The 21218-nt window shown below is 42.0% G+C and overlaps 1 protein-coding gene across 1 annotated transcript in view; it reads right to left on the bottom strand.

The window, feature by feature from the left end:
- Positions 1-21218, bottom strand: part of CUNH9orf3 (chromosome unknown C9orf3 homolog) — a 200152-nt gene that overhangs the window by 7142 nt on the left and 171792 nt on the right. The window contains exon 13 of the mRNA XM_009273058.1: positions 18188-18319. Within this exon, the coding sequence (XP_009271333.1) occupies positions 18188-18319 (132 nt within the window). The remainder of the gene's footprint in view (positions 1-18187; positions 18320-21218) is intronic.

Below are 21218 nucleotides of genomic sequence, written 5' to 3' on the forward strand. Positions count from 1 at the left end.
CGTGTGCGCCTGGGCTTCGGAAACCCAGAGCGCCCAAAGACAAACTCCTGGTCCCAAGTTAGTTAACGCAGATCCAGGCACAGATCTGCAGCATCTTCACCTCCGCTGTTTCCAGTCTTGAGTTTTTTTCCTTTACGTTAGGCTAGAGGTTATTTCTTTTATACTGTTAGAAGGGGGGAGGGGGAGGAGATTAGCACTGCAAACATCTGAAGAGCCACATGACATAATTGATAATTTCCCCTACGTAAGCGTATAATCCAAATGATAAAAAGGCTTAAATATAATTCTGTAGCAATATTAAATCCATGCCAAAAGGATGAGTTAGATATAAAACCATGAAACAGGGAGCTTTCAGTTAAATGAAACACAGTTTTGCCACCGTATCTTTGCAGTAATAGATTTTAAGCACCTTGAAAAGCGTTTAAAATCTGTCTACACTTAAAAAGCTGGGCTGTTCTACCAAATGCACATTGACAAAACCAGTTATTAACATACTGTAATGTATGTATGGAAATTTTCAATCACAATTGAAAAATATTTTTATTTAAGTAGTGTGAACATGAATTACATGTGGGTTTTTTTGTTGTTGTCTTTAAATTTCTGACTTTGTTCTTAGCCACTCTTGTGGCATAAGCATCATCTTGCTCTCCAGCAAGGCTTCCTCAGTTGTAGGCAGAGATCAGCCTAACATTTTATATTCCATTAGTGGCTCAGCACTGATCCTAAAGGAAAACAGTTAAGTGCAATAAAACCCTCCCACCCTCCCAATCCTTCTGTTTCAACCTTCGTTCTTACCATCTTGCAAAAGACAGGGCACCTAATAACAATCACCTTTCATAGTAAGAGTAAAATGTTAGCAGCTCTAATATTTTTCAAAACTGAGTCCAAATTGTGCTCATATCAAATAACTGAACATGAACCTTCTTCTGAATGATAGATTTACTGACAACATCGAGAATGGAAGCCAGAATGGGAGGGGAAAAAGAGTCACACTTAAATATATTGTTGATTTTGGAAATAAGGTATATGGAAATATTTTCCTTGTCATCTTAGTCCTCGCCAACCTTACATCTCAGGAAAAAATTTCACAGACGTATGTAATTAGATGTTAAACCATTAGCATAATTGACAAGTGATAAATGCTCACAGGTCCTGGAAGAGTCCTTTTTGGGTACCTGATATCTCTTTACAGCTGACCTCTTATATGGAATAGTTTGAACACAGCTTATGAATGAAATAAAATGCTGGGGGGTTTTGTGGCTGAGCAGAGTTCACACTCACAGCATGTAAGATACTGAACAGTTACAGTGCAACGCGTGCAAGGGAATGAAAGCTGTCTCTTAAAGGTTTTTGCTGACAAAATAATAGCTGTTAAGATTCCTGCAAGTTGAACCAGAGCTAAATCTACAGAAGTAAATAGCTTTCCAGGATTCAACTCACTTCGCTGTAGATGGCCATATCCATAATGTAGACCTTCAAAACCCTACCCAGCTGCTGCTTCTCCCTGGAGACACTGAACATTTCACCAGTAAATCTCTGCAGGCAATCCAGCTTTGTTACAGAGTGTTTCTCATAGCACCAAGCAGCTCCATGCCTGGACCAAACCTTCAAGGCTCAAAAATTAAGCATACACCTCTCTCATCTGTAGGGTGAGTTAACCAAACAGAATATAAACACATTTAAAAGGTTGTATATCTTCATCCAACACACTTTATTCTGCACCTTCTGTCACATATTTAAAAAAAAAAAAAATCCTTATGTATTCTTATAGCATGTATGAGAAACATAGGGAGGAGAAAGGGACTGTGGTCTTCTCCTGTGATCACTGCTCTTCTACATCTCATGGTCCAGCAGTTACAGCACTGACCCAGGAGGTAAGTAATGAAGTCCAGTTTCTGTGTCTGCTCAAGATCTCAAACTGTGCCTTCAGTGAGAATATTTCAACAGCAGGTTATAAAGTCTTCTGGAATGGGGCTCTCTTCATACCTCCTGGTGAAGCTGTTTTTTCCCCTGCAGTTATTAAAATATTTCTTGATCCTAAAGGAGGAAGTCATAAGACTTTAGGGCCTAAATTTCTGAGTACTTTGAATAAGAAGCAGGGACCTCACTCGCTCAGCGCACAAGCCAGCTTGTCCCCAACACGCCTTCCCTGGTGTGACGGTAATAGCTGCATGGAGAGCAGAACAGAAGTTCTGCCTGTGAAGGCATTCATGTGGTCCTACTTCCTCACATACTAATGTTGCGTATGTCTGCCTTACATTTGTATCATGGCCTGATCATCTGAATCCCAACGGCTTTGGAAAACACGGAACAATTAAGCTGTGCCCGTTTCCTTAATTGTTGGTTCCTCCACAGGGTTCCTGTTCTCGGCAAGCAACCTCCTTTCAAATGGTTTAAAAGAAAAATATTTATTTGTTGAGTGAGATCTGGTACAGCGCACACTTTTCTTTCTCTCTTTTGCTTTTTTCCCTTTCTTTCCCAGGGTGAGTACAAATCCTGGCACTTTTCCAGATCTGAAATGCTGGTGCTTTGCCAGTTGGGGCAGGAGCAGCATGTCTGTTGTCCTCAGATTACACATTTGCCTCCTGTTTTCCAAAAAGCCCCAAATGCTCTCGCGGCAGAGCAAACTACAGGAGAACCACTCGCTGCCGAAGTGCCTGTGAAACCAGCAGGGCAGTCGGCCCCGCCGGCTCTCCCGTGTCTCCTACGGAACCCCAGTAAGCTGAGCACAGAAACCAAGGCTGGCTCCGAGTGCAAGAGGGGCAGGGGGTGACCTGCACAACGCTGGCACTGAAATCTTCACTAACAATTGGACTGAACATATATATTGGTTACTCTCCTGCCCCCCACGCCCTCCATGCAGGGTGACATATAGGCGGCCATGTAACACAAACTGCAGCTAAAGCAAACACAGCCATTTCACAGATACATGCACTATAAAGAAGTAATTTGTCTAGTGTAATCCAGCCCTAGGCTGATACCACAAACACGAGAATTTTATTCACATAAGAGAGGGACGGGAGAAAAAGAAAATTCAGTTCCCAACGTCTCATCCAATGCTTAGAGCAGGAAAAGTAAAACAGGCCCCACAGCTTCACAGCCTAGTGAGTGAGTCATGTGAACAGGCACTTTTCACAAACCAGTCTCGAAAGAAAATTTTGAAAACTAAGTAGCTTGTGGTAGGACTGTGCTAACCATACCGCATCCTGTGTATGCTCTTCTTGGCTTTTCTGTTCCTCCCAGGAGCAAATACTCAGTGGCAAAAATAAGAACTCATTAGTCCTCTCCAAATTTTCTCTCTGCACATTTCTCTGTGCTCTTCTGCACAATTCAGAGATGCACACCATATGTCGTTTTGGCTGGTTACACCATAAACAATATAAACTAAACCTGAAAAGTAATTTACAGCAATCCTTCCTGTTACTGCTGGCAGAGAGCACATACGACTTTGTCTGGATCTGAAGCAACACCTGTAACCGCCTACCCTTCCACATACGATCTTACTGGTTTGGCAGCTGCAGGGACCCACGTGCCAAAGCTGGAAACGCAATTTATTTTCTCAGCCTCTGATTCCGGGCTGAGAGCTGACGTTCTGAGCCTGCGACTGATGTCTGGTACTCCTGAGGATGGGGAGAGGTGGCTGGGGAAGCGACGGAGGTCTGCTTGGGACCTCAGGCTCCTTGTGGATGGATCCTCATCACCTGGAAATTGTTCTTTCCTCCCACCCTGCTTTTGCAGCTGGCGTGGATGTCTCCACTACCAGCTTTTTAAGCTAAACAAAGATTGTTACTGTGAGTTTTGCAAGACACTACCCATATTAGTAATGTATTTCTGAGGCACAGTTTGGTGGCAGGAAGACACTGAGACACTCACTGTCTCAGGTACGACATTTGGAAACCAGCTCTTACATCTCCATAAATATCAGCCACATCAAGATCTAACTATTGGCTAGCACCTAGATGAAATGTCTTGAAGACGTGCTACTGTCAGAGAGCAGAGTCCCAAATTTAGAAGCAGCAGCTTATACAAATAATTCCAGTGGTCTCATGTTATCTTTTAATTTCATTTTAAGAAAAATACACAGTATTGCACAATATTATTTGCAACTCAAACATTACCCGTATTTTGACAGTGCAATGGAAGATGCTGAGAAACCAAAATTATGCTGTCTTAGCCTGTTTTCAGAGAGTGCAAGCTGTTGCATGAGATTATTTAACTGGAATAAATACTTACAAAATACACTAATAATCCAGCTCTAAGACAGTCCTTTTGTTTTAGCAACCTCGGCCAAGACCTTTTGGGAAACGGTGCTTGAAGCTGACTAAACCCATCTAAGGCACCAAATACATGGCTTGACTTTCAAAAGAAAAGCTCCCAGTGGCAAACCTGAGAAATGATATTTTTGAACTATTTTGAACAAGTCTTAAATTAAAGTGATTTTTTTTTTTTCTTCTGACCCAGGTGGTAAATTACTTTGCCTAATCCGTATTATTTTCCCCTGACCCACACAAACGATCAGACAAGCCCAAAACAAACATGCTTACAGAAAGCTTTATATGTTATATTGTAATGATCTAGGTTGCTAATGTTCTCAATCATATGTATGCAAGCAAAGAATAAATATTTTACTTCTGAGGTCTACAAATAGGATTTAGAAAGCAAGTAATTTAAACCATGCCTTTAATAAAGGGAGGAAAAAAAGCTAGAATTTACTAAGCCTTTGGTCTGCAGAATGGGAGACTAGCTTCAGGGAAAATGAGTACATTTTGCTAATAGCTGGATCCAATTTAAAAGGCGCCATGAGACAACAAATCTAAATCACTGAACAAAAGCAACATACTTAGAGATCTTAGAAAATGGGGTAATTTGAAATACAGTAAGAGCTATTGTCCAACAAAATGGAACCTTTATTAAAGGTAGGAGGCATACGTGATCTTTATAAAACACAGGTTCAGACTCTATTGAAAAAAAAAATTTAAACAACTTGAGTCTTAAATGTTAATTAAAGAGTCTCAGAGGCCAGACTCCAGTCTAATTTGTAGAGGAAAAAATACCAAGAAACTTTTTCAAATAACCAAGCTATGCTACTACAGATTAGTTTTAATTAACAAGAAGGAAGCTGGTATCTTCAGAGCACCGGAATGCTGTTCTGTTCCATCCGAAAGCATTTATCTCCAGTCTCTTCCTATCTCCACATAAATTGGATTCAAATATTAGATCATTTTCCTAGATAATTAAGGAACAATGCCACATGTTACAGGGCAACATTAGGACTAAAAAACAGGTTTTACAGTTGCTTAACATGGAAGAATTACAGTTTAAGAATTGCCAATTTTACAGTGCATTTAATGATCTAATTTTTTCCCTCTACCTTAGCTGAAATAGTTACTCTTTAATACACCAGCCAGGTTGCATCAGTGACTTCTCATTCTATGTAGTCTGAATTTCAAATGGGCATTCCTATCTTTTATGCCACAGTATACGCATGCTTTAGCATGCAAATTTGGTTTCATGAACATTTGCTCAAGTAAGATGATCAGGGATGCTGAAGCAGCTCAGAAGGAGCAATGAAACAGCCATGTGTGTTACAACTGTGCTGACAGAGTATCAGTTTGGCAATCTGAAAAAATGTACTCAATAGCCAAAAACCTACTGGATGCAAGCAGAATGGATTCATCATTCTGACAAGGATTCTGTAATTGCCATTATTGTGTATGCCAAGGGTTTGTCAGGAGACTGAGCAAAGAAGCTGTCTAACAGCTTAAATGAGCTTGTATTTTGGACCAACTACTCCTGGACTTTTCATAGTCTAAGTTATCTCTCAGGTCTCATAGCACTCGCTCTGACAACACTGCAGGGCCAAAGAAACCATGGGCCAGATAGAGCATCACAGCAGCAGGCATCTTTGATGGCAACCTTTTTTCCTGAGACCCTCATAGTGTCAAGGTTCAATTAATGCTGTTTCTTAAATGCAATGCTCTTTCTCAGTATTAAACACTTAATTTTCCAGAGCTGTGGTCAAAATTATGATAACACTTCAAATTTAAAAAATGGCTTTTGGTAGCCTTACTTATTTTAGCTGCATTTTATTTTGAGTACTGGGAGGAGTTGCTGTTCAGTGGGGACAGGGGAGGCTGGACCCGAGGCTGATTGACTTCACTGAGCCCCATCATGCTCTGCATTGGACATCGCTGATTGAACAGGCAGCCCCGTGCCAATTCCTGCCGCCTCAGACAACCTCCTTTCCCTCTGTGCATCCCACAGCACGAGTGTCTTAGCCCACTGACAACCCAGCAAAATGTAGCACAGTCATTCAGGAAACCCTAAGGTAATAATGGGCTGGCCAATCAAAATAATTTTTGTCAGGAGCTAATTGTTATTTTGAGGAGAACTATGTAGAGGTTAAATACTTCAAAACCTGGAGTATGAATTGGTCATTAAAAAGCAACTTAAAATCTAATCTTAGCAGAATACCAGACTTTAGATTTTGGCAATATTGGTAGCAATATCCTACTTCCTTAATTCATTTTACGGTTTCTGATTTGTATTTCTGCGTAGATCAAGCAATTGCACACTATGAGGGGTGCTGGCAACAGGGGAGAAGGACTTGTAAACCCTTTCTCTCCTTCCTCCACTCAACAGCACTGATGGAGTGCTGTGGGTAGAGCTCATGCAGCAACTGCCTCCATTTAGTAACAGAAAAGAGAGGTGTTGTACAAAAACCAAATTCTGTTGTTTGGTCAACAGCAGACTGCGGGACAACTGGCAGCATTTGAACCTGTAACTGCGCAAGTACGCCAGCAGGTCAGGCAGCGTGCTCCCATAGCTGTGCAAACCTCAATTAGTAATAGGTGCAGGCTTCAAACTTCTCACCTTTATAAATGTGATTTATGGGTATGTTATTTCCTTCCCATCCTTTCCCCTCCCCTCCAACCACATGCTCCTGTTTCAGCATTCACCCAGTTCTACATAATACAATTGAACCTTACTGTTAAAAAGTTTCTGTAGTACCACAGCCTTGCTTAAGAGCAACCTGATCAGATCCCTATTCTCCAGCTCCCACAGACCATAAACACAACTCCAATTCCACCTCCAAATAAAACACGTGCTTCTCCACAGCCGGCGTGGAGGCTCTTTCCTACATAAGCATACAGAAGTCCAGGAATCACCAAACATGCTACTTAGGAAAGTCCAAGCAGAGCGGAGGGCATCCCTGCTGCTCTCTGTGATCAGAAAGGCATAGCGACCAAAGGGCAGCATTTCAGGACAAGATTCATTCCTGGCAATGAAGCACACACTGAGGACTCTTCTGGAAAAGACAAATGCCCTTTTTTCCCCACCTCAGGTTCACAAACAGAGAGCTCCCAATTAGAGACCAGACACTTTTCTCCCTATGTGGGCCCCATCTGTGATTCATGGCATCTGCGCTGGTAGAAGAAAATTTTCCAAAAGATATCAGCAAAAAGCAAGAGACTAAGAAGCCATGTCTAATCCTTCTTCAAAGGTGGCACAGGCAGTGTCTCTCTTCTGGTGTCAAAGCTGTCACTGTGAGTAAGTGACTCGGTTAGGACACCTAATTCTGTAATCCCAATGCTGCTCAGCCTGCCTCTCCTCGCCCCGTCTAACAGGAGATGGACACACAACAGGACCTGGCCGGCGGTTTTTGTTCTTCTTTTACAGCGGACCAACAAAGCGATGATAGGACAGTGACCTACAGCACGGTTAGATGAGAAGAGGGCCACCGGCACCAAGGTAGTGTGACAGCTTCAACAACGTCTGCTGGGAGAGGGCGTCCCTGCTGGGCCCAAAGCTTTTCTCACGGTGTTCCCATTTGTGCTGCTGCCATCTCCATGCTGGGCGGAGCGGCTCCTTTATCATAGTGCATGTGAGGTAAGGAAATGTTTCACACAGCATGTGAACTCACTTAATTTGAAAAACAAAGGTTTTTAAAAATAAGCCTTAATTAAAAACATAAATACACTACTTATACTGGAACCAAATGCTTCCCCTTTCCCCTGCCTTCTCAGTATTGCCTGTTCAGCACGCCAGAGCGTTCACAGCTTGCAGCAAGATGGAGATGGCAGAAAAGATGTCATCGGCTCTTTAACAATTTCACTGGAGATGTGTGCTGAGCTTCACTTTGCTGTGGTGCTGCCGGCTCTCAGGAGCAGGCCTGCCTTCTGGCCAGCAGCAGCAGAAAGGCTTGCGCCACCCCACAACCCTCCCTGCACCCCTGGCACTGGGAGACGTGCTGGCGTCCCAGCGGGACTCTGCACCAGAACAGGGTGGGTCCCAGCCCGGCCGCCCGCGGCGCCAGCCCTGTGCCTGCACCTGACCCTACAGCGCCTTGCGCCTTCGCCATCCCCGCTGGAGGGCTGGCGGGGTGCTCCCGGGGCTTTGCTCCTGCCTGCCCTCTATCCCCGCTCGTCTCTTCTCCCAGCTGGGTGCTGTGGTGAGGATGGCTGCACGCGTGAAGGCACAGGCTGGGGGGGAGGAAGGACAGGGGGGGGGGGGGGCGGGGGAACCTGGACGGGAGATCCTGTACCTCAGAGGGAGGGGAAGGAAGACTGGGTCCCAGCCTCAGCTACAACCAACCTCACACTGCAGCCTCCACCAAGAAGTACTGCAGGGACAAGCCCCATACCTTCAGCAAGGTAAGACTGGCTTGTGCATATGTATACGTCCGAACTGACACCTTATTCAAAATGCATCACTACAACTGCCTCTCCATCTCATACACAACCCCATCCACAGTCCCTCTGACACCCTGCTGAAGCGCCTATCTACAACAATGGCTAGAATATCTCTGGTATCACTGTAAAATTTTTTTTTTTTTTTTGTACCAACATCACGAGTGATTCAAATACTTCCCATCACCACTGTCTCTCCCGGCTGTCTCTGGACTGAGTCTGCCTAGCATTTCTACCTATACAGTGTTTGTGTATGTATTTCAACACAAGCTATTTATACATGCACATAAAAGCATGCTGGGCTTATAAAACCAAATGTTGTAGTGGGAAAAAAGCACATAAACACCCATACATCTGAAGCAGAAATCCAACTCTGAAGAGTTTGAGATCAAGCACACCAGCCGTCTGTTACCAATTACTATTAAATTATAACTCCTGTTCAGCAAGAGGAAAGGCTGCTGCAAGCATCAAGGCAGCAGTAAGCTATCCCCTTTGCTTATGCCCCTCTCTCCATCCCTCTACTTCTATCTCCTCCCTCTTGTAACTAGAGGTAAAAAAAGCGCCTTCCTTTTATCTTTGGTCTCCCACAGTGACTGTGGTCCAAACATTTGTGATTTCCAGGCAAGATTACTGTCATAGACAGAATCTGGAGCTCCATATGAAAATGAGACTCAAATTCCAGGCAGTGAACAATGTGGCTGCCTGGCTTTTTCCGAGACAGAATCGAGCTCCATATGAAAATGAGACTCAAATTCTAGGCAGTGAACAATGTGGCTGCCTGGCTTTTCCATAGCTTAGGTCACAGCCAGCCTATCCAGTTCGTGCTCACATCCTTCCAATTTTGCATAGTTTAAAACTTTGCTTCCAATTTTCAACACAATTAAACACGAGATTTTGACTCTAAAGACAAAGACCTTTCACATCACTCTCACACACTCCCCTGTCCCCAACCCCCAGCAAAAATTCTTAAGCGAAATATATATTGATTTTATAAACTCAGAAGAAACATGCTCATTCCCGAAATGAGAACATCTAGATTTTACTCCATGTTTTAGATTGTCATCTTCTCCTCTCTTATTCCCTGCCCCCAAGAACTCAGTGACTGTTGCTGCTTAGGATGATGCTTACCCCATGTGGAACACAACAAAATTCCTCTCCAGGACACTGCAACCCCAAAGGTATTTAAATGGCACGGAGTTGAAAGGAGGACAGCAGACTTTTACCCACACATTATTAAGTCAGTGACTCAGTGGTGGGACCAGATCTGTCCAGCTAAGGTAATGACAGCAGAACCAGCTACGGTTAGCAGTTTTGAATTGTCCTGTTTCTTGCACTATTTAGACCTCACAGGCTTACGGCATAGCAGATTTTTTCCAACTCTGTGGTCCTATCCAGGCATAACCTGCATTTGCAGTCAGCCTTTATACAGGAATGAGAAGTACTAGATGAGCTGTTTGGATGTAGCCTCAAAATCAGTTTATTTTAAATATAAAGTCTATTCAGATTTTTTTTTTCCAGAATTAAAAAAAAAAAACCAAAAAACCAAAGAGGGTGCACCACTCAAGCACAAAAATGCCTACAGTTTCATAATCAAACAAAAAACCTACTGCTGATAGCTAGGAGCATTTGTTCGTATGTTTAAAACTACATTCTCTTTGACATCCTGGCCGCTATGTCAGTGCTATCATAAATATGCAAACAGAGTAACCTTTTAAATTTCATGAGAAGGACAGGTGGTTTGTATTACAGTGCTAGGTTTGTATTGCCCTACACAGAAATACTGTGTAACATTTCATATAAAGCAGTTGCACCCAATTCAGAACACCTTTGGGACTGATTTCAGAAGCCCAGAGGATTCCACCACTTCATTCTCCTTTCCATACAATAGGACATAGAAAAGCAAGAACTATCTCCAACCCCTTCCTCCATGGATTCTTCGGATAAACAGTAAAAAAAACCCAAACCAACCCAATTCCATATTTGGTTCCCTTGTACCATCAGCTTCCCCACTTTCCAAGTCTCACTAAGTTGTTGGGCTGCCAGATAAGGAGGAAATTAAGTCCCCAAACCAGTTAGAAAATAAGGGGCGATAAGTGAACAGCGTCGGTAATGGCACTAGTCAGGGGCTTGGAAACTCCTGTTAATGCCACCCCGCAGGGAGTGAGATCACTTGGAACAAACGTGTTGCTGTTGGCTCCTGGAGGGGTGCGGGATCAGGAGTGCTGACTGGTGCAAAGCTATTTCCAGTGCTCCACAAATCTCGCACTCTGATCATGCCCTTCGGACAGCTAATGCTGATGGAGGGATTTTCTGTTCTTCTCAAGTGGCTGGAAAAGCCCCCATACTTTGCATGTAGCAACAAAACAAACCCGAATTATAGCTACTTGAGATCATCCTTCGGTCAGTCTTGCAAATTCATCCCAACACATCCACTCAGTTACGACGGGCACATGAGCCAGAGTCAGTCTCAGGGGACGACTCCCACTGCTGTTACTGGAAGCGTTTTTCCCTCATGCTGTTCCAATTTTCTTAGCCTCACACTGAATTTCGGGCCTCATCTTTGGGAAGTAAGTGCCGTATTCCTAGAAGCTACCCTTTTCAAAGTTCCTTTTATTGGGGGAAAAAAAAAAGTCCAACTCCTGCGAATGCAGGCTTGTGAAAAACTGTCTTTACCAATAGTAATACCAACACCATCTGCGCCAAAGAGCCTACAAACTGCATTTAGATGCAACACAAGTAAGAACATGAAACAGATCGAAACATATCAAGATCACAGAGGACCTTTTGACAAGTGGCTGCTGCTCCGGTCAATGGGAGGATTGCAGGAGATGGGGATAGTTTACTGTACTCTGAAATTAGCCCCTTTACTAGTGAAAATGGGAAAGATTTTCTATGACAGTGAGATATGCTTTGCCAGTATTTGCCAGGGGAAGTATCAGGAGAATAACAGGGAAAAAAATTAATATTTCTGTGAGGACGAGCGTGAAAAGCATCAGACTGACAATAGCACTGAGATCTCACTTTGTAAAAGCTCACATTTCTTCTCTCTTCTTTCTTTTCCATTTAATGAACATACAAAAGCATCACTGACAATAGCACTGAGATCTCACTTTGTAAAAGCTCACATTTCTTCTCTCTTCTTTCTTTTATTAAATAAACACACCGCCTCAGTAATGGTTGGGTATACAAACCTCAAATCTGATTTATATCAGAAACAAATCTGGCATGCAGGCTGACTGCTCTCCAGAGCTTTTTCTAAGTTCCTAATTCCTCAATACTGAATTAAGAAAGGAAAAGGCAGGTGAAATTTATTTTGCATCCGTGATAAATTTTCACAGCAGCTTTGTAAGTCCTGCAAAACATACTCTCATATACAAAATAAGGCATCTCCTCCTGACTTGAGTTGAAAGTGAAGAATAAGCTGTATGTTTAAATATGGAATAAGTAGACAAACTATTTTTACTTTTGCAGAAACAAAAGATTATTGTATTCACTTATCTTCTGAAGAAAGTAATGTCCTGCAATATGGTCATCAGCTTAAGCTGTTACCTTTTTCATCTATTGAATTGGTGGTTCATACCAACAATGACATAGGTTAAGGAAAAGGATCGTGTATCTCCCTGTTCGGTTGCAACGCCACTATCTGAAACATGCCTATCTGCTGCTCCATGGTCCAGTCAAGAAGGACTGGCAAGCCTGTGGAGGTATTTGCAACACATTGCTAATTTCATTCAAAAGCTGGAGACTGCTCCTGAGCCCCTGCCCCAAGGGAGAACTAGCCCAGCAGCTGTGCTGAAAGGAAAGCTCACCGAGTGCCTTGTCTGCCTGCAAGCACGGACTGACCTTTCCTGAGCAGTCCCCTTTTCCCACCCAGTTTTACAGTGCACTCTACCGAGCTCTGTTCCATAAGGGTGCCTTCCAACAATGCCCAGCCACAACCGGCAGGACAGCTGAATAACACAGTGCGAGAATGTGCTCTGCTCAGCGCAGTTGCCATCAGATGGGAAGCAGCAAGACAGATATTGCATTGTAATTCATTTGTACTTCCATGTCTGCCAGCTTTTCATGGGCTAGGAAAGATCAATGAATCAAAGTTACTTTGTCCTAAACACAGTTCTCACCGCTTTTAGGATGCCAAGCACCTTATATGGTTTGTATTAGCATGACTGGATTTCTGTCAGTGAAATAAGATGCCACCACTTTACAGCCTTGGTCTCATAGGCAGACCTCATACACAATGAAGTAGTTGTGTGAGAATGGCTTTATGCCACCCACATGACTGACGATATTATGATCTTAACTCATTTTACTCACATTTTCTGCAGAAACAGTTATAGTCTCTCCTCTCTCCCCAAAATATACCACATTATGATCCTGAATACAGGGAAGTCATTATGTAAGTGGGGAGCATTTCAGACAACTTGATGAGACAAGGAAAACTGACAAAGCAACTTTCCATACGCGGTGCAGGCAAGATACTTTATAAAAAAAAGTGATGCCTGCAGTAGGAAAGAAAGAAAAGCTAACTCTATGGTGAAAAGTCTGGGGAAATACACCATAAATCTTTCTGCTTCATCCACATTCTATATTTTTTATCACCAGGTCTTAGACAATTCAGCAACAAGTAAAACACACTTGCAGAAATATTGTCAAGTCTTAAATAGGACTGACTCTTAAATAGGCACACACCCACTGCCCTTCTCCTATGGCCTCAGTGATCTTTTCCTTGTTGCCTTTTTTATTCTGCAGGCTACTCAGCCGTCCTGTGATCTTGTGTACACACACATTACAGGTCTCTCCCTGACCAAACGAAGATGTTAGAACAGAAATAATGGAAATAATTACAGGGTTCTTCTAGTTAACATATTCACTGTTATCCAGAGCTCCCAGTGTTGTCTTTAGATATTTGTAACTAACTGATTCTAATTTTTTTAAACGAAAGTCCTCAACAGCCTATGCTCAAACAAGATAAGCTTGCATAGTCATATCAAAAGAGGTGTCATCAAGGTTAGATGGACTTAAAAAAATACTAGCAACCAGAAACTTTCCATGTAGACCAACTCTCCATGTTCTGCCAGACGCTAGATATTGAATAAATTAAATATCTGCATAAAACGGCCACCTCAGAAAGAAACAAAACACCACCAATCCCAGACCCACCTTCAATTCTATTATCCTGCTGCGCTGTCTGATGGCAACTGTAGCTGCTTTATAACATATCCCAGTTCTCCTCAGTCAGCTGAACTTCCAGCTGGACTTTGTCATCTTCAAACGGCAGCCAGCTTCTAGAATGCTTCTCTTGGACACAGGACGTGGTACGTTATGGAAATGTAGCCTGTCTATAAGCCATCTTAGTATGTAGCAGGAAGCAGCACAGCAAGAATATAGGGAACAGGAAGAGAAAACTGAGGACACAATCATTCTTCCATGCAATTGCCTCCCACTGACAAGGTCTGAGCCACGATGGGCTCAAGGCACTGAGAGGTGATGGAAAAATGGCTCTAAACTTTGAAACTTCCATTGCTCTCAAAATGTTGTTTAAAGATATAGTGGATATGCTCAATTCAAATAATTCAAATCAGTGAATTTAATTTCTGGAAAACAAACTTGTAGTTTTGTGCCTTCTCAGCTGTTCCAAGGTTTGAACAGTAAATGGAAAATTAAATCATGATTTGTTATAGAAGCGTACTGAAAAAAATAGGAGGGAGTCACAAATTCTGCACTTAGGCAGATGCCCTACAAGTCTCTTGTAGCATCCAAGACTGGGGGCAGACCAATTTGAAATGTGATTAAGCCATCAGTATCTCACTTCTGGCTCTTGCAGCTGAAAGGTTGCTATCAGAGATGTGTTATCCATTATGAATCAGAAATACGTTACCTAACCTCTGATTATTTTTTTAGCTGAAGCATTCAAATCGGTGTCTGTCTTAGAAGGGAGAGGCTACCACTGACCTCCTATATCTCCTCTGAAGCTACATATCTGTGGTGAGACCTCTTTTAAGAGAGGACAGGAACTACGCTGAGCTGCTGAGAAGATCCCAGGAAGGACACAGCTTGAGCACTCCTTGAAGAGCAATCAACAGTTAAATCCCAGGCAAAGGCTGACTCACACCTCTCTCCTCTCCTGGCTGCTACGAGGGAACCAAAACAAGGCAGATAACCTGCTGCAAACCCTCCTCTCCTTTCTGAAGTAAGGTGTGCCCTTATGTTGGTAAGACTGGACGTGCATGTGGTAACAAGTGGTCAGGAGTACCAAATAATGCTGTTGGCAACCTTCACTGACTAAGGACAGACCTGCATGTCGCTGTTAGCCAGTGCAGACACCGCCAGGTGCACACCATTTTACAACAAGGGCGCTGAACTCTAAAGTCGAAATAAAGATGCTTCAGAAATAGATATGAAAGCTTTAAGAAACATGAACCAGGACTTCCCATGCTGTTACTTGTGTAGGACAAAACGACCCCCAGTAACGAGCTCTACTGCAGCATTTGTGAAACTTGAGTTAGTGAGCTGTGTTACACAGGCTTCTCGACGGGTGAACTGTAAAGTAACTCCAAGACAAAACAAGCCCAATGCACATCGATCGCATTTCCAGTCAACCAGGCTCAAGCAACCTTGGGCAACATTTCCCCAGTACTTTCCCAGTGCTAGCTTCGGTGTGGTGCTTCAGTGCCAGCGTGCTACAGGACTGACGTGTCCGTACAGAACACTGAGGTCCTTTAAATGGGCAGAGACAGGGGGGTGGTTCTCTACTGATTTCATCCCAACAGTAAAATCCACCAGGCAACTGTCCCCTTTACTCCCCCCAACACACTTACCTGACAAGGTGAGATTATCCAAATCGTTTACTTTGTTCCACACTTTGTAGTGCTTATGTGGAAATTCTTGCCCTTGCAAGAGTACTCAGCAGCACATAGGCATGCTATTCTTTATATTCCCTCTGATGCTGTAAGAAGGCCTTTTAGCTACCTACAATACATACAGGGAAAGCCTTCCAACTCCCAAGTGTACAGACAACACTTTATGTTCAATTTTTAAGACCTAACTTTGTTTAAAATACAAAAAAACATACGTCTTTGTGTACCACTCTCACATACTACTGGCCATATCATTGCTAATCCCTATCAAAAGATTAATGTGAATTTAAACGCTACTTGTCAAAAATAAGAAAACAAGTTCTTATTTCTTAACTTTCTGCCGCTGGATGGAACACAGCTGACAATGTTACTTACAAAAAATCCCTGAATAAAACCTCTGACATTGACATTTTTCTTTTCTTATTGGCCTGCCTCCAATTTTTTATGCTTGTATTTTTAATGATCCGTTTTTGACGTTTAGTTACTGAGAACATTTAAACTCCAGTAACGCAACAGGATCACTGTAAGTGATTCATGTCTTCAGAAATCAAACCTAGACGAGAACAGCTCAGCTAGAGGCTTGGACTGCGTTCTTTGTCCCTGGGTCATGACAAGAAAAATCCCCTGTGCACATACTGGAGAAAGAGGCATGAAAAGTTCTTCCCTTAGGTATGTGAGGGTGTGTAAGCTAATGTTCCCTTTAAAGGACTGTAGGTGTCTGGCATCTGATGACTGGTAAAATGCTAATGGTAATGGTATCTTAGTTGTACTCCTCAACGTCTGCTAAGCCCTTGGTTTCACCTTGTAAAATAAAATGGAGATTATGCTCCTTTCACTGAGGCCGTAATTTTGTGTTTGGTTTGTTTTTTTTTAAAAAAGAAAAAATTCTGACAGATCGCTTGTGTGCTTTTATATGAAACTGCAAAGAAGAAAGAAAGCATGAAAGTGGAAAGAAAGGAAAAACCTGAGAAACCAAAGCTTGTGGCCTGGTGCTTACAATTCACAGGCATGAAGCAGCAACACCACAGCTATTGCTTTGATCTATCTCCCTATTAATTCCTCTTCCCATTATAGAACCCCTGACATTTCACTGGTATTCAGATGCGATTAAAATATATTCCAATACCTATGAATAGAAATGTTGGTTCAAGTACTAATTAAAAACAAATCTGGCTTTTGGAAACCTGTATCAACAAAAAAGTAAAAAGGTGCAGTAAATGGCAACAGTTGAAATGTTGTCCATTTTTTTCTGAGAAAAAGCTAGACCTCTGTTCTATCCGTCTTTACGTTAATGTTTGAATTCCCAAGTGTTTATCAGCATTCACCCAGCAACTTCAGCATAAGACCAACAAGAGAGATTTTGCTCTCTCCTTCAATTTTAATTATTGCCATAAAGTTCCAATTATAGCAGGGTAAGTCATGCACACTGACTTTCCGCAGCCTTCACAGTAGTTTTTAATTAAACAAGAGTCAAATGTCATGTGAAGTTTACCATGCTCCCTCATTGCACATTAGTTTGATCATAAGCTACTTCATAACTAACCCTTGTTTATATATAAATCTACACATCCTTTATTTTCATGACTGATTCCATCTTCTCACCTCCCCTCCTGAATACTATGTACTCGAAGCAAAGACTCATTGAAAGGGGGCCTTCAGCCACAATTTCTGCTGCCTTAGTTGTCACAACTGCCCCAGCTTGAGAAATCCATGGGACTCTACAAAATAGCCAGCACTGCATGTGGTAATAAGGATTTACTGGTTTGCCCCCCAAAGACATTAAGCTCTTTGGAGCAGGGATGCTAGCCTCATATGTGCCTGTGATGGGGAAGGCACATTTACAATATCATATAAAACAGTGTTTTTCCTCAGGGACTGTTAATATCCCTGGCACTTACTAGAAGCAATTGTAAAGAACTGATTCCCCCTTAAACTCATGCCCAAAACCAGAACATACTGTAGTCTGGAAAGCAAACTTTTCTAAATCCTGAGTGAGACTTTGGACCACTCAAAGAGGAACAATACGGGCTGACCATGGGGAAGAATAATTTTAGACCATAACTATTGCACTTGGAGACAATACACACAACTAAAATGAACTGGGCTCTAATACACAGTCACCATGACCTAACGAGAAATTTAACACTTGAGCAAATATGCTGCCCAAGGTACATGTACAATAGCAATGACATCTAGGCTGCACTGTCTCCTACTACCACAGTATGCAAACACACCTGGACCTACACAAAACACGCAGAAATACTGAGTAATAAAGGCATCTGAAGATGCAACAATTCTGGAGTTAAGAACATTCAATTTCAGAGTTAGACATGGAAAAAAGAACTTAAATGAGCCTGGATCCTAGTGGAACACTATCACTCCTAGTCAACAATGCAATGGCGTATGTTAGGGACTTTTTTTTTTTTTTTTTTTAAAGTGAATTCCTCAGCATCTTGCTCCCGGAGCTGGTACGTCTTCTCTAAGCACTGCAGTATTCTAGGACACAACGTCTTCTCCTCCAAGAGAGACTCCAGAAGTAAGACCAGCTGGTCAGGGAGAAGCTAAGAGGAAGATAAATGCCATGTGTGAATAAAGATCTCTACTGACTGAGCAATTAAATGGAAACAAACCAAAGAGGACAAGATTGTGATAACCCTCAGCATCTTGCTCCCGGAGCTGGTACGTCTTCTCTAAGCACTGCAGTATTCTAGGACACAACGTCTTCTCCTCCAAGAGAGACTCCAGAAGTAAGACCAGCTGGTCAGGGAGAAGCTAAGAGGAAGATAAATGCCATGTGTGAATAAAGATCTCTACTGACTGAGCAATTAAATGGAAACAAACCAAAGAGGACAAGATTGTGATAACCTGTGTACTTCCAGCATGTGCTTGAAATACAACACAAACTTCTAGCGGGTTTCTGAAAAACATCAGGGTTTTCATGTCTGTGTTCTTGAAAGACTCTGTGCTGGGGCCCAATTAAGACTCATTTATCATGGTTTTCATTACTACAGTTAGATCAGATCTAAACCATGCTTATCTTACTGAAACATAACCATAGCTTATTAAGTAAGATTTTTATGGAATACATATGCTAAGTAATTCAATTTTGTTTAGGCTTGGAAGGAGTAAAAACCCGAGAACAATTTATAGTGCATAATTTCAGGAATCAACCAGACATATGAATGTATAATTTTTAAGAGTGACATTTTCATCTGTTATAAGAACAATTGCACGATATTCTTACAGTGAACAAAGAAACACAACACAAATAAGTGACCCACAAAACAAGTGTTGTAATGACACATTTTGAGGCATATTCTAGTACAATGAGTCACAAGTCATCCATCATTACATGGCAAAGACGCATGAATGTTATGTTTGTGGCACACACAGTATATATCTATCTATACATGTATATATAGACGTAGTTAGTCGCCTGACTCCAGAACCTATCATTTTCAAGTTGAACCTAATGTAACCTAGAAAGAAAAAGCAGGAGAAGTCTGATGTAGCAAGTGCTTAAGTGCTCTGTTTAATAGGCTTATTGGATGAACAAATAAATAATTCAAACAGAGCTCAGAGAGAAATTACACCAGCTGCCAGGAAACATCTATTGGAAATTGAAGGTTCAGGGTGATCAGTCAGAAGTTTGTTATATGCCCCAAAGCCTTCCCCAACCATTCATCATTGCGGGGCACCAAAAGAGGAAGGGGGAGGGGAGGAAGAATGTGAATTTAAGCTTTTGCATACAAAACCCAGCACTGCTCACTTCTGATGTTCTCCAGACAGATTAATGAAAAAAGAGATCCTGTTACTTTAACACTACTTCCAGCTTTTATCACATTTGGCGATTCTCTGCTCCCGCCTTGCTGCCCATGTCCCCCTCTGCTGCATCAATGCGCTAAGCTGGTACAAAATGAAGTAGGCTATAGGAAACGCCTCTTCCAAGAACACACCCCACAGCCAGGGCTGTTTATGTGGACTGAACAAGTCTGGACCCCTGATCGCTGACAGCAAGTCCATGAAGATATCAAGGATCTTCTGGTAAGTCTTAATCTGTAAAATATCGCCGTTAACAACTAACTAAGCAACATGACATTTTCTTCTCTTTTAGTCTGACATAATTTAGCATTAGTACCCAAATCAGAATAAAGAGGAAAAGAGATCTCTAGGATTTTAATGCTTTGGTTTCCTTGCATTTTGATTTCCTTCCATTTTTTATTATGTATCCATTCTTGGAGACTGAAAAAACCTCAAATCTTACTGGCTCTTACTGGAACATTTTCTAAGTGATACCAAAGCCTGCCAACAAAATGGAGTTGTTAAAAATAGTCAGACATTTAAAAATATTGACTATTTCAATTTCAGGACAACTACTAAAATGCCAACTTGAATGTTTATTGTGCAGTCCAACAGCAGCTGCCTGGGGGATGGTGAGACACTCTAAAAAATAAAACAGGGAAGGCTTCTGGGAAGTGGCTCTGCTTGGAAACTGAATTCATTCTGAACACTAATAAAATCTGAAATGTTGCACAACACCACGCACAGAAAGGTTAACTTCTGATTTAGAAAGTTTTCTCTGGTAATGACAAAGACAGCAGAGCAATACTTAATTTGTAGAAACTCTAGAACAGCTGCTTGAATACACAGGTACAGAACAGCTGAGAGTTATTATAATGTATCTTTAGTATAATTGCTATACAGATTCACCCACAGAAAGCTATTGTTTAAGATAACATGACAGAATCTCACTGAAGCCAACAAAAGCACAGCAGCGGAGCAACAGCCGTGTCCTTAATTTACCTCTGCCTAGTGCTGCATTATGGGTGAAGAGTTTTCAGAATTACAGGTTAAACTCTTATCAGTTCAGCTTTGAGACTGCAGAGAAAAGAAAATCTGAGACCACGGCTTCTGTTATTTTCCCACGTTCCAGCTGCCCAAGACGAGACTTCACATAGCAGTTTCCAGCTCACGGTTTAATTGAAGTCCAAGGTAGGAGCTAGCTAACACTGGCAGAGAGGGTGGGGGCACCAACAGAAGAAATGCTGACAGACCCGTACCCAGAGTGGCACTAGTGGGCGCAGCTATTACATTCTGTTCTCCCACTCCTTCCAACACAAAATAAAAGGAGGAACATTCTCTTTCATTTCTTACCTTTTCCCTTTAATAAAGAGACTCCGCCTCAGAGAAAAACCTCTCCTAAGCAAAGAGGCAGAAAGCTCAGCCAAAGTTTCACAACAGAGACTACTACAAAATTCCTTCAGGGGTTTAGAAATCTTCTTTTCCCCAAACACAGCAATATGAATAAAGCTATATCCAAAGCAGCTTTTTAACGGTTATAAATAGACTTTGTAAAAATTGCACTCAAATTTTCAGTCAAAAACCCCACACTCCCTTAATTTTTGTTTTTCCCACCACTGTCCTTATTTGTCCCACCCACCTGTTACTTCTCATCTTTCACACCATGAGAATTGTTTGGGGTACACACTGACGATTTTCCACTTGTTTGCGTAACGCTTAATACAAAGGAGCCCTTGCTTTTAAGTTCTACCAAAACAAATGGAGAAAACAAAATGTAAATTTCATTTCAAGTATTGTGAAGCCATTCTCCTTTACAACAACTCATATTCTGTGAATGCATATTGAATTTTTAACATACATAAAAAACCAC

The sequence above is a fragment of the Aptenodytes forsteri genome, unplaced genomic scaffold (assembly GCF_000699145.1).
Source record: "Aptenodytes forsteri isolate BGI_AS27 unplaced genomic scaffold, ASM69914v1 Scaffold154, whole genome shotgun sequence".
In the NCBI taxonomy this organism is placed as follows: Eukaryota; Metazoa; Chordata; class Aves; order Sphenisciformes; family Spheniscidae; genus Aptenodytes; species Aptenodytes forsteri.